This window comes from Stenella coeruleoalba (assembly GCF_951394435.1).
Source record: "Stenella coeruleoalba genome assembly, chromosome: 5".
Lineage (NCBI taxonomy): Eukaryota > Metazoa > Chordata > Mammalia > Artiodactyla > Delphinidae > Stenella > Stenella coeruleoalba.
The window spans coordinates 73,805,021-73,819,074 of NC_137150.1; the positions used below are offsets into that span (position 1 = coordinate 73,805,021).

Below are 14,054 nucleotides of genomic sequence, written 5' to 3' on the forward strand. Positions count from 1 at the left end.
GACTAGCTTAGGTTTCCCTATCAATGTGCTCCTATTATCACCTTGTACTTAACCCCTGTCCTACTTATCACACTTGTAATTTTCTTTTTGGTATCTGCCTTCCCCACTAGATTATATTGTTCACAAGGGCAGAAAGTGTTTATTCACTGCTGTAGCCTTAGCTACACTTAGCAAAGTGCCTAGCACATAAGAAGTGCTTAATAACTGTTGACTAATAGTACAGGAAGAACTGCAAAGAAAACATGAAGGAGGTTTCAAGAAATGTAGCTGGAGTGCCTAGCAGATGATTTAATGACAGTGTTGATACTATGCTTTGCACTCATCAACCTATACTAGATATGGTAATTCCTAAGGGAATCTAATTACATTATATTTTATCCTTTGGGAGAAAGACTTCCTTACCTAGGCACTGCTAAAATACTTGCTAGTGTGCAAGATTGAGGGCACCTGTTACTATCCGGGCAGCTTGACCTGCTGTGATACCAAGTTAGCTAATTAAGGTGACTTACACTGTAGCTGCAGAGGTTTCAGGCATTTTGGTATTGGAGTGCCAGGCTTTATTTCTTCAGTTTCTCTCTCAGTGTTCTGTTTTTTGAAAGGGGAGAAGGTTTTGAAAGATGCTATGTTGCATATTTCTGCTGTTGTTAGATTTTGTGGGAAGTGCTAGAGTGGAGGGGATGATTCTTATCATTCCCTCAACTTTTGAGCCTGTGTATTTATTACTGTTTTGGTAATTCTAAGGGGAGAAGATATAATACAAGCATGAAAGAAGCTATTTTGTATAGCTTTATAACTTGTAAACTAATCTTGTCATTAAGAATAAAGAAGAAAAACTAAAAGTAGGTTCATTGCCTTTGATTAATTTTGCCAGGAAAGTATCGATAAATCACTGTGGTTTTTCTCTGAAATTGGAACATTTTTAATGTATTGGCCATAGTATTCATTTGTCTTATTATAATGGTGTAATGTTTAGTCACAAGCAGGAGCCATATTGATAGAATATCACAAATTCAAGGCCAGGGAAGCAAGAAACTAGGGCCAACTGGATCAGATTAGGTAAAGGCTAGACAACTAGTAACTCTACTTTTCTTCTTCAATTTACTCCCTTCTCTTTTTCTCTCATTCTCTTTGTTTCTTTGCCCTTTATTCTCCTTGTCTCACACCTTAATCATTTTCTCCTCTGTGACTTATATCATCTTTGAAAATTACAATGGGAACACGGTTTGGTTTGGTTTGGTTTTTTTCAAATGTAAAAGCACCCTCGAGTACTCATGTTTTCCTCAAGACTAAAATTTCACAGTCCCTGCTGCAGTGATCCTGTGCAGCAAGGACTTTGTTTATAAATGCTCATCTGTGGGGATGGTCACCAAAGTCCTTTTTGAGGTTCTAGTTTGCTTATTGTTGAGATTTGTAATTGGTATGCTGGAGTTGTTTTTTAAATGACAGTAATATAAAGTGCTTTGTTTCAATTATTTCCACAGCTGGTATAAAGCTAATTACAGCATGGCTGAGAAGTTAGACTGGGGCCGAGGACTGGGCTGTGACTTTGTCAGGAGGAGCTGTAAATTCTGGATTGATCAGCAGAGACAAAAGTAAGGATGCATTTCCTCCTAATGTCTTTGATGACACAGTTTATTCCTGATTTTGTTCTCTATCCAGAGCCTATAGTGTCCCTATTTTCAAAATGTGGTCTAAACAGTTCAATTTCAAAATGTGTAGAAAACCGTCTACAGTTTTTTATGATAATATCATAATAAGTAGCCACAGTATTGTTTTAAAGCATATACCAAAAGAATCTACAGTGTGAGCGCCAGAGCCATAAAACATTTCTGTTTACCTTGTAATTCATAAATATATATATTGCAAAATTTTGCATACTCTAGCATTCTTATTTGTTTTCTTCAGAGAATGCACTCATAAACATAGATGCAACTATTGATTCAGTATCAAAAACATAAAGCAACATTTGAATAGTGGTTCTCTAATCTGGATCCACCTCATAATTACCTAGCAAGCTTTTTAAAAAATACAGTCTCCAATTTTGGGGGAAACGCACACACACATGCACTCATTTATTTACAAATGTATATATTTTTAAACTTTTTGAGGTAATTGTAGATTCATATACAGTTGTAGAAAAAATAGAGATCTCATGTGTACTTTATCCAGTTTCCTTGATTGGTAACATCTTGCAAAACTGTAGTACATATCACACCCAGGATATTGACATTGATACAGTCAGATACAAAATATTTGGATCACCACAGGGATCCCTCCTATTGACCTTTTGTAACCATACCCACTTCCCTCCCACCCCTGGAAACTGCTGATCTGTTCTGCATTTCTGTAATTTTGTCATTTGAAGTATGTTATATAAATGGACTCATAACAGTATATACCCTTTTAAGACTGGCTTTTTTCACTCAGCATAATTTTCTGAGGATTCACCCAGTTGTTGTGTATATAAAAACTTTGCTCATTTTTATGTCAGAATAATATTCCATGATATGGATATACCACAGTTTGTTTAACCATTCACATGTTGACATCTGGGTTGTTTCTAGTTTTTGGCTATTGTGAATAAAGCTGATATAAACTTTTGTGTACAGGGTTTTGTGTGAACATAAATCTTCATTTTTCTAGAATAAGTGCCTAGGAGTGCAATCACTGTGTAATACGGTAGTTGCAAGTTTAGTGCTGTAAGAAACTGCCAAACTCTTTTCCAGAATGGCTATACCATTTTATATTCCAACCAGTGATGTATGAGGAATAACAGTTTCTCCACATGCTCACCAGCATTTGGTATTGTCTTTTTTTTTTTAACATCTTTATTGGAGTATAATTGCTTTACAATGGTGTGTTAGTTTCTGCTGTATAACAAAGTGAATCAGCTATATGTATACATATATCCGCATATTCCCTTCCTCTTGCGTCTCCCTCCCACCCTCCTTATCCCACCCCTCTAGGTGGTCACAAAGCACCGAGCTGATCTCCCTGTGCTATGCGGCTGCTTCCCACTAGCTATCTGTTTTACATTTGGTAGTGTATATATGTCAGTGCTGCTCTCTCACTTCGTCCCAGCTTACCCTTCCCCCTCCCCATGTCCTCAAGTCCATTCTCTATGTCTGTGTCTTTATTCCTGTCCTGCCCCTAGGTTCTTCAGAACCATTTTTTTTTTAGATTCCATATATATGTATTAGCATACGGTATTAGTTTTTCTCTTTCTGACTCACTCTGTATGACAGACTCTAGGTCTGTCCACCTCACTACAAATAACTCAATTTTGTTTCTTTTTATGGCTTGAGTAATATTCCATTATATATATGTGCCACATCTTTTTATCCATTCACCTGTTGATGGACACTTAGATTGCTTCCATGTCCTGGCTATTGTAAATAGAGCTGCAGTGAACATTGTGGTACATGACTCCTTTTGAATTATGCTTTTCTCAGGGTATATGCCCAGTAGTGGGTTTTCTAGGACATTTGGTAGTTCTATTTTTAGTTTTTTGAGGACCTCCATATTGTTCTCCATAGTGGCTGTATCAATTTACATTCCCACCAAGAGTGCAAGAGTGTTCCCTTTTCTCCACACCCTCTCCAGCATTTATTGTTTGTAGATTTTTTGATGATGGCCATTCTGACTGGTGTGAGGTGATACCTCATTGTAGTTTTGATGTGCATTTCTCTAATGATTAGTGATGTTGAGCAGCTTTTCACTTGTTTGTTGGCAATCTGTATATCTTCTTTGGAGAAATGTCTATTTAGGTCTTCTGCCCATTTTTGGATTGGGTTGTTTGCTTTTGGATATTGAGCTGCATGAGCTGCTTATATATTTTGGAGATTAATCCTTTGTCAGTTGATTCATTTGCAAATATTTTCTCCCATTCTGAGAGTTGTCTTTCATCTTGTTTATGGTTTCCTTTGCTGTGCAAAAGCTTTTAAGTTTCATTAGGTCCCATTTGTTTATTTTGGGTTTTATTTCCATTTCTCTAGGAGGTGGGTCAAAAAGGATCTTGCTGTGATTTATGTCATAGAGTGTTCTGCCTGTGTTTTCCTCTAAGAGTTTTACAGTGTCTGGCCTTACATTTAGGTCTTTAATCCATTTTGAGTTTATTTTTGTGTATGGTGTTAGGAAGTGTTCTAATTTCATTCTTTTACATGTAGCTGTCCAGTTTTCCCAGCACCACTTATTGAAGAGACTGTCTTTTCTCCATTGTATATTCTTACCTCCTTTATCAAAAATAAGGTGACCATATGTGCGTGGGTTTATCTCTGTGCTTTCTATCATGTTCCACTGATCTATATTTCTGTTTTTTTTTAACATCTTTATTGGAGTATAATTGCTTTACAGTGGTGTGTTAGTTTCTGCTTTACAACAAAATGAATCAGTTATATATATACATATGTTCCCATATCTCTTCCCTCTTGCGTCTCCCTCCCTCCCACCCTCCCTATCCCACCCCTCCAGGTGGTCACAAAGCACCGAGCTGATCTCCCTGTGCTATGCGGCTGCTTCCCACTAGCTATCTACCTTACATTTGGTAGTGTATATATGTCCATGCCTCTCTCTCGCTTTGTCACAGCTTACCCTTCCCCCTCCCCATGTCCTCAAGTCATTCTCTAGTAGGTCTGTGTCTTTATTCCTGTCTTACCCCTAGGTTCTTCATGACATTTTTTTTTCTTAAATTCCATACGTATGTGTTAGCATATGGTATTTGTCTCTCTCTTTCTGACTTACTTCACTCTGTATGACAGACTCTAGGTCTATCCACCTCATTACAAATAGCTCAATTTCATTTCTTTTTATGGCTGAGTAATATTCCATTGTATATATGTGCCACATCTTCTTTATCCATTCATCCGATGATGGACACTTAGGTTGTTTCCATCTCTGGGCTATTGTAAATAGAGCTGCAATGAACATTTTGGTACATGACTCTTTTTGAATTATGGTTTTCTCAGGGTATATGCCCAGTAGTGGGATTGCTGGGTCATATGGTAGTTCTATTTGTAGTTTTTTAAGGAACCTCCATACTGTTCTCCACTGTGGCTGTATCAATTTACATTCCCACCAACAGTGTAAGAGGGTTCCCTTTTCTCCACACCCTCTCCAGCATTTATTGTTTCTAGATTTTTTGATGACGGACATTCTGACTGGTGTGAGATGATATCTCATTGTAGTTTTGACTTGCATTTCTCTAATGATTAGTGATGTTGAGCATTCTTTCATGTGTTTGTTGGCAGTCTGTATATCTTCTTTGGAGAAATGTCTATTTAGGTCTTCTGCCCATTTTTGGATTGGGTTGTTTGTTTTTAAGCTGCATGAGCTGCTTATAAATTTTGGAGATTAATCCTTTTTCAGTTGCTTCATTTGCAAATATTTTCTGCCATTCTGAGGGTTGTCTTTTGGTCTTGTTTATGGTTTCCTTTGCTGTGCAAAAGCTTTGAAGATTCATTTGGTCCCATTTGTTTATTTTTGTTTTTATTTCCATTTCTCTAGGAGGTGGGTCGAAAAGGATCTTGCTGTGATTTATGTCATAGTGTCCTGCCTATGTTTTCCTCTAAGAGTTTGATAGTTTCTGGCCTTACATTTAGGTCTTTAATTCATTTTGAGCTTATTTTTGTGTATGGTGTTAGGGAGTGATCTAATCTCATACTTTTACATGTACCTGTCCAGGTTCCCAGCACCACTTATTGAAGAGGCTGTCCTTTCTCCACTGTACATTCCTGCCTCCTTTATCAAAGATAAGGTGACCATATGTGCATGGGTTTATCTCTGGGCTTTCTATCCTGTTCCATTGATCTATCTTTCTGTTTTTGTGCCAGTACCATATTGTCTTGATTACTATAGCTTTGTAGTATAGTCTGAAGTCAGGGAGCCTGATTCCTCCAGCTCCATATTTCGTTCTCAAGATTGCTTTGGCTATTTGGGGTCTTTTGTGTTTCCATACAAATTTTGCAATTTTTTATTCTAGTTCTGTGAAAAATGCCATTGGTAGTTTGATAGGGATTGCATTGAATCTGTAGATTGCTTTGGGTAGTAGAGTCATTTTCACAATATTGATTCTTACAATCCAGGCACATAGTATATCTCTCCATCTGTTTGTATCATCTTTAATTTCTTTCATCAGTGTCTTATAGTTTTCTGCATACAGGTCACAGGTCTTTTGTCTCTTTTGGTAGGTTTATTCCTAGGTATTTTATTCTTTTTGTTGCAGTGGTAAATAGGAGTGTTTCCTTAATTTCTCTTTCAGATTTTTCATCATTAGTGTATAGGAATGCAAAAGATTTCTGTGCATTAATTTTGTATCCTTCTACTCTACCAAATTCATTTATTAGCTCTAGTAGTTTTCTGGTAGCATCTTTAGGATTCTCTATGTATAGTATCCTGTCATCTGCAAACAGTGACAGTTTTACTTCTTCTTTTCCGATTTGGATTCCTTTTATTTCTTTTTCTTCTCTGATTGCCGTGGCTAAAACTTCCAAAACTATGTTGAATAATAGTGGTGAGAGTAGGCAACCTTGTCTTTTTCCTGATCTTAGAGGAAATGGTTTTAGTTTTTCACCACTGACAACGATGTTGGCTGTGGGTCTGTCATATATGGCCTTTATTATGTTGAAGTAGGTTCCCTCTATGCCTACTTTCTGGAGATTTTTTATCATAAATGGGTGTTGAATTTTGTCAAAAGCTTTTTCTGCATCTATTGAGATGATCATATGGTTTTTATCCTTCAATTTGTTAATATGGTATATCACATTAATTGATTTGCATATCTTGAAGAGTCCTTGCATTGCTGGGATAAACCCCACTTGATCATGATATATGATCCTATTAATGTACTGTTGGATTCTGTTTGCTAGTATTTTGTTGAGGATTTTTGCATCGATGTATTGGCCTGTAGTTTTCTTTTCTTTTTTTTCTTCGCAGTACGCGGGCCTCTCACTGCTGTGGCCTCTCCCGTTGCGGAGCACAGGCTCCAGACGCGCAGGCTGAGCAGCCATGGCTCACGGGCCCAGCCGTTCTGCGGTATACAGGATCCCCCTGGACCGGGGCACGAACCCGTGTCCCCTGCATCGGCAGGCAGACTCTCAACAACTGCGCCACCAGGGAAGCCCTGTAGTTTTCTTTTTTTGTGACATCTTTGCTGGTTTTGGTATCAGGGTGATGGTGGCCTCATAGAATGAGTTTGGTACTGTTCCTCCCTCTGCTATATTTTGGAAGAGTTTGAGAAGGATAGGTGTTAGCTCTTCTCTGAATGTTTGATAGAATTTGCCTGTGAAGCCATCTGTTCCTGGACTTTTGTTTGTTGGAAGATTTTTAATCGCAGTCTCAATTTCAGTGCTTGTGATTGGCCTCTTTATATTTTCTATTTCTTCCTGGTTCAGTCTTACAAGGTTATACCTTTCTAAGAATTTGTCCATTTCTTCCAGGTTGTCCATTTTATTGGCATATGCTTTTAATAATCTCTCATGATCCTTTGTATTTCTGCAGTGTCAGTTGTTACTTCTTTTTCATTTCTAATTCTGTTGATTTGAGTCTTCCCCCTTTTTTTCTTGCTGAGTCTGGCTAATGGTTTATCAATTTTGTTTATCTTCTCAAAGAACCAGCTTTTAGTTTTGTTGATCTTTGCTATCGTTTTCTTCATTTCTTTTTCATTTATTTCTGATCTGATTTTTATGATTTCTTTCCTCCTGCTAACTTTGGGGTTTTTTTGTTCTTCTTTCTCTAATTGCTTTAGGTGTAATGTTAGGTTGTTTATTTGAGATGTTTCCTGTTTCTTAAGGTAGGATTGTATTGCTATAAACTCCCCTCTTAGAACTGCTTTTGCTGCATCCCATAGGTTTTGGGTTGTCGTGTTTTCATTGTCATTTGTTTCTAGGTATTTTTTGATTTCCTCTTTGATTTCTTCAGTGATCACTTGGTTATTTAGTAGTGTATTGTTTAGCCTCCATGTGTTTATATATTTTACAGTTTTTTTCCTGTAATTGATGTCTAGTCTCATATTGTTGTGGTCAGAAAAGATACTTGATATGATTTCAATTTTCTTAAATTTACCAAGGCTTGATTTGTGACCCAAGATATGATCTGTCCTGGAGAATGTTCCATGTGCACTTGAGAAGAAAGTGTATTCTGTTGTTTTTGGATGGAATGTCCTATAAATATCAATTAAATCCATCTTGTTTAATGTGTCATTTAAAGTTTGTGTTTCCTTATTTATTTTCATTTTGGATGATCTGTCCATTGGTGAAAGTGGGGTGTTAAAGTCCCCTACTATGATTGTGTTACTGTCGATTTCCCCTTTTATGGCTGTTAGCATTTGCCTTATGTATTGAGGTGCTCCTATGTTGGGTGCATAAATATTTACAATTGTTATAGCTTCTTCTTGGATTGATCCCTTGATCATTGTGTAGTGTCCTTCTTTGTCTCTTGTAATAGTCTTTATTTTAAAGTTTATTTTGTCTGATATGAGTATTGCTACTCCAGCTTTCTTTTGATTTCCATTTACATGGAATATCTTTTTCCATCCCCTCACTTTCAGTCTGTATGTGTCCCTAGGTCTGAAGTGCATCTCTTGTAGACAGCATATATATGGGTCTTGTTTTTGTATCCATTCAGCCAGTCTATGTCTTTTCATTGGAGCATATAATCCATTTACATTTAAGGTAATTATCGATATGTATGTTCCTATTACCATTTTCTTAACTGTTTTGGGTTTGTTATTGTAGGCCTTTTCCTTCTCTTGTGTTTCCTGCCTAGAGAAGTTCCTTTAACACTTGTTGTAAAGCTGGTTTGGTGGTGCTGAATTCTCTTAACTTTTGCTTATCTGTAAAGGTTTTAATTTCTCCATCGAATCTGAATGAGATCCTTGCTGGGTAGAGTAATCTTGGTTGTAGGTTTTTCCCTTTCATCACTTTAAATATGTCCTGCCACTCCCTTCTGGTTTGCAGAGTTTCTGCTGAAAAAGCAGTTGTTAACCTTATGGGGATTCCCTTGTATGTTATTTGTTGCTTTTCCCTTGCTGCTTTTAATATATTTTCTTTGTATTTAATTTTTGATAGTTTGGTTAATATGTGTCTTGTATGTTTCTCCTTGGATTTATCCTGTATGGGACTCTCTGTGCTTCCTGGACTTGATTGACTATTTCTTTGCCATGTTAGGGAAGTTTTTGACTATAATCTCTTCAAATATTTTCTCAGACCATTTCTTTTTCTCTTCTTCTTCTGGGACCCCTATAATTCAAATGTTGGTGCATTTAATGTTGTCCCAGAGGTCTCTGAGACTGTCCTCAATTCTTTTCATTCTGTTTTCTTTATTCTGCTCCCTGGCAGTTATTTCCACCATTTTATCTTCCAGCTCACTTATCCGTTCTTCTGCCTCAGTTATTCTGTTACTGATTCCTTCTAGAGTATTTGTAGTTTTGGTAATTGTGTTGTTCATCACTGTTTGCTTGCTCTTTAGTTCTTTTAGATCCTTGATAAATGTTCCTTGTGTTTTCTCCATTCTGTTTCTGAGATTTTGGATTATCTTTACTGTCATTACTCTGAATTCTTTTTCAGGTAGGTTTCCTATTTCTTCTTCGTTTATTTGGTCTTGTAGGTTTTCACCTTGCTCCTTCGTCTGTAACATATTTTTTTTGTCGTTTCTTTTTTTTTTGATGGGTGGTGCTTATTCCTGTCTTACTGGTTGTTTGGCCTGAGACGTTCAGCACTGGAGTTTGCAGGCAGTTAGACAGAGCTGGGTCTTGGTGCTGAGATGAGGACCTTCTGGAGGCCTCACTCTGATTGATATTCCCTGGGGTCTGAGGTTCTCTGTTAGTCCAGCAGTTTGGACTCAGAGCTCCCACCCGACCTCTGGCCTGGGAACCAAGATCCCGCAAGCTTCATGGCACAGTAAAAAAAAAAAAAAAAAAAAAAAAAGGAAGAAAGAAAGAAAAAAAGGAACAGTACAATATTAAAGAATAAAAAAAATACAAAATAAAATTAGAAAGATAGAAATACATCAGGAAAAATAAAACTATAATTGAAACAACTGCAACAAGGTAAAATAAAAACATAGCAAAAAAAAAGAAGAAAAAGGGAGGGGGGCAACAAGCCAAAAGGAGAGGTCACTAACAAAGTATAAAGAATAAAATAAAATTAGAAAAATAAAAGCTTTATTAGGAAAAATATAAAAGAATCAACAACAGTGAATCAACAAGGTAAAACAGAACCCCAATCTAAAAGAGGAAAAAAAAAAGCCTTGGCTATGGGGGCACAGTTTAGGCTGGGGGGTGGAGGTGGAACTTAGGCAGAGGCGGGGTTTAGAGTGGGGCAGGACCTAGGCGGGTGGGGGGTGAAATTTGAGCATGGGGCGGGGCCTCTGCTTAGGACCTGCCCAGAAGGGGAGAGGCAGCACGTCGAAAGGACCTCTGGAGTGTGGGGTTACGGAGTTTGGACGTCGGGCCCTGCGTGAGGGTGTGTGGGTGGAGTTTAGGCCCAGTGCCGTTGGAGGGGGTCTCAGAGGGGGTTTCCGAGTGTAGAGGTGGGGCCCTGGGTGGGGGTGTAGGGGCAGGGCTTGGGCTCTGTGTGGCAGGAGGGACGCTCCAAGGGCAGAGGATTAGGCCTGGGAGCCCAGCAGGCTTCCCGGTGCCTAAGTGGACAGGGAAAGCACTGGCCCCGTTCCTTCTGTTTCTTTGCACCCCTCCCCCACTGTCTCCCCCAGGCTGTCCACCATCGGGCTGGACCCCTAACTGTGGGTGGGTCCCGCTGGGTGTAGGAACTCCTTCCCCTCCCCCATCCACCCCTCAGGGCTGCCCGTCCCGTAGGTCCAGCCTTTACTTTTGCTCCCCCTTCCCTCCCTCCCACTCCCTCAGGACCCTTGTGGCTGGAGGGGGCCTAGGTGGGCAGAGGATCAGGCCTGGGTTCTCAACAGGTTCCTGGGGGTCCAGGTGGGCAGGGGAAACCTGGCCACGCTCCCTTTTGATCCTCTGCCCTCCCAGTGGTTCCCGTTTCCCCCTTGGGGCGTGGGAATCCCTTCCCCTTCCCCAGCCGCCCGTCAGGGGTGCCAGTCCCATCCCACCTCCACTTCTCCTCCCCCGTCCCTCCCCCCACGCCCCACATCCTACCCAGTCACTGGGGTTTCTTCCCATACCCTTAGGTCTCCATGGTGCCCCACGGGAGCCTGGTAGGTGCCCTAGTTGAGAGGAGACGAAAATTCCGCATCCTCCTAGTACGCCATTTTGACTCTGCCCCCGTCACCGTTTTTTATTTAAGCTATTCTGAAAGGTAGTGTGATATATCATTGTGGTTTTAATTTGCATTTCCCTAATGGCTAATGATGTTGAACATCTTTTCATGTACTTATTTGCTATCTACGTATCCTCTTTGGTGAGATGTCTCTTCGTGTCTTATGCCAATATGACTTTTAGTTCTCTTAATATGGTTTTTGTGGAGCAGAAGTTTTTTAATTTTGATGAATTTCAAATTATCAGTTTGTCCTTTTATGAGTCATACTAATGCCTGATTCCTGCCTTCAGACATTCTGATTCAATTGGTATGGGGTGCAAGGTGGGCATGGAGACTTTAAAAATCTCTCTAGATGATTCTAATGTGCAGCAAAATTTGGGAACAGCTACACTGGCAGATCAGGTTGTAGTGCTGGAGTTAACCAGCTGTCCCCAAAGTAACTGCAGTGCTTCCTGCTACTGCTTAGGAGCAGCTTTTCTCACAGCAGGCTTATAACTCAGACATCAGACTCCTTAGTAGAAACTCTGAGTGATTTAAACTGCTTTGAGGCCTAGCCCAGATGACAAAAGATAAGAATAACATCTTTAACACAAGTACCCATCACCAGGTACTTCTGTGATGAGCAAGGCATTGGCCTTGGAGAGAGAGATTGAAGTCTCAGCTCTGTCCTTCACCAGCTGTATGATCTTGGGCAAGCTAATTGTCTCAAACTTTTTACTTATCAGTAAAACGAAGATACTACGTCTACTTTGGAGGGTTCCTTTTAGAAATAATGAGATTATATACTATTTGAAAGTTCTATTAATCATAAAATGCCAAATAAAAGGTGTATGGTCAGGCCACTCAAGATGGCTGTCCTCTTGCTCTCTGTTCATCTGCTCGACCAGTGCCTGCTTCATTCACATGACTATCCAATTCTCTGAATTATAGGGCTTAATCAGTAACTGCCTACGTGCTTGCCCCCACCCCAGCTGCTGGCTTCCCTGGTAACTGATGAGCCCACCTGACATCAGTTCCCCCATAAATGGTAGCCCCTTTCTCCCCTGAGTAGGGAAGATTGCTGCCATGTCCCGCCTGCAGTCTGCCATGCACAGTGGGGTATCACACCAGGATGCTTTTGTTTCAGATGTGTAAGAATAAACCATTGATGTCTTTGTCACTGTCTCTGCGCTCTTTCTTCAGTCTGGAGGCTGGGCATCTACCAGGCTTGCAAGCCTGCGGGATACAACATCATATTATTCCCCAACATACTTCCTTAGTCTGAATGCATCACAATCACCTGGGGAATTTTTTTATGGTGCCATGTGCAGCTTGCAGGATCTCAGTTCCCCGACCAGGGATTGAACCCAGACCATGGCAGTGAAAACCCAGAATCCTAACCACTAGGCCATCAGGGAACTCCCCCGGGAAAACTTTTTTTTAAAATAATATAAAAATACAAGTCCCGCTTCCATTTCTGGGAAGATGTAGATGTACTCTTTCCTATTCCTCCTTCTAAGTACAACTAAAACCCCTAGACATTATAAATAAAGCAAACGTAAGAAGACTCTGAAAGGTAGAGAGAAGAAGGGAGACTGGTTAGGGACCTTGGGACTCCATTTTATGGCAAAAGTGGAGAAAGAGATAAATAGGACCTTATTTAATAACAGTGAAATAGTCATATATCTAGCATTAATCCTCACACCTACATTAAGCATTTCCTTTATGCTTTGAAAAGTAAGTTTATAATTTACAACTGGTTTAGCAATTAGTTTTAAGGTATTAAAACATATTGAAATTGTAATGGAAAAGACAACTCTAGAATAGACTTATAATATCTTCTTCAGAGTTTGATACCATGGTGTTTTATCTTTGTATACAGGAGACAAATGCTGAGCCCTTACTGTAACACGCTCAGAAGTAATCCATTGCAGTTAACTTGCAGACAGGACCAGAGAGCAGTTGCAGTGTGTAATTTGCAGAAGTTTCCGAAACCTTTACCTCAGGAGTACCAGGTAACACTTGTTTGGGGCACAGTTTCAGGAATCAACCTTTTAAAAAGAAGTCTCCATTTTGAATTACAAGAGTGAATTCTCTTAAGTTTTTCAATTTATAAGCCCCCATTTGTTTTCTGTAAGTTAGAAAAAACCAAAGAATTCTTCCATTTCTTTATAACCAACGTGTTAATTGATAGCAATTAATTAATATCTAGCAATGTCTTGTAGTAATGGTAAGAGACATTTAGAATATTTATTTTGATCTATTTTAAAAATATATATATATATTTTTTTTTTTTTTTATTTGTCTGCACCGGGTCTTAGTTGTGGCTTGTGGGATCTGACCAGGGTTCGAACTCGGGCTCCCTGCATTGGGAGCGTGGAGTCTTAACCACTAGACCACTGGGGAAGTTCCTATTTTGATCTATTTTTTATAAATTGTTTGTATTTTCTTTTTAATTATTTCCAAAGTCTTCGTCTTTAATTTATATCAAAAACAAGGTTCTTTAAAGAAAGAAACTAACCGAAGAAGACAAATATATCACTTATATGTGGAATCTTTAAAAAATGATATAACTAAACTTATTTACAAAACAGAAACAGACTCACAGACTTAGAGAACGAACTTATGGTTACCAGGGGGGAAGGGGGAGGGGGAGGGATAGATTGGGAGTTTGGGATTAACATGTACACACTGATATATTTAAAATAGATAACCAATAAAGACCTATACTGTATATCACAGGGAAGTCTGCTGAATACTCTGTAATGACCTAAATGGAAAAAGAATTTGAAAAACAATAGATACATGTATAACTGAATCACTTTGCTGTACACCTGAAACTAACAC

The 14,054-nt window shown here is 39.1% G+C and overlaps 1 protein-coding gene across 1 annotated transcript in view; it reads left to right on the forward strand.

Moving 5' to 3' along the window:
- Positions 1 to 14,054, forward strand: part of LMLN (leishmanolysin like peptidase) — a gene marked incomplete at its 5' end in the record, with an annotated part of 80,438 nt that overhangs the window by 46,207 nt on the left and 20,177 nt on the right. Inside the window, 2 exons of the mRNA XM_079923101.1 lie at positions 1,482 to 1,592; positions 13,090 to 13,222. Coding sequence (XP_079779227.1) covers positions 1,482 to 1,592; positions 13,090 to 13,222 — 244 coding nt within the window. The remainder of the gene's footprint in view (positions 1 to 1,481; positions 1,593 to 13,089; positions 13,223 to 14,054) is intronic.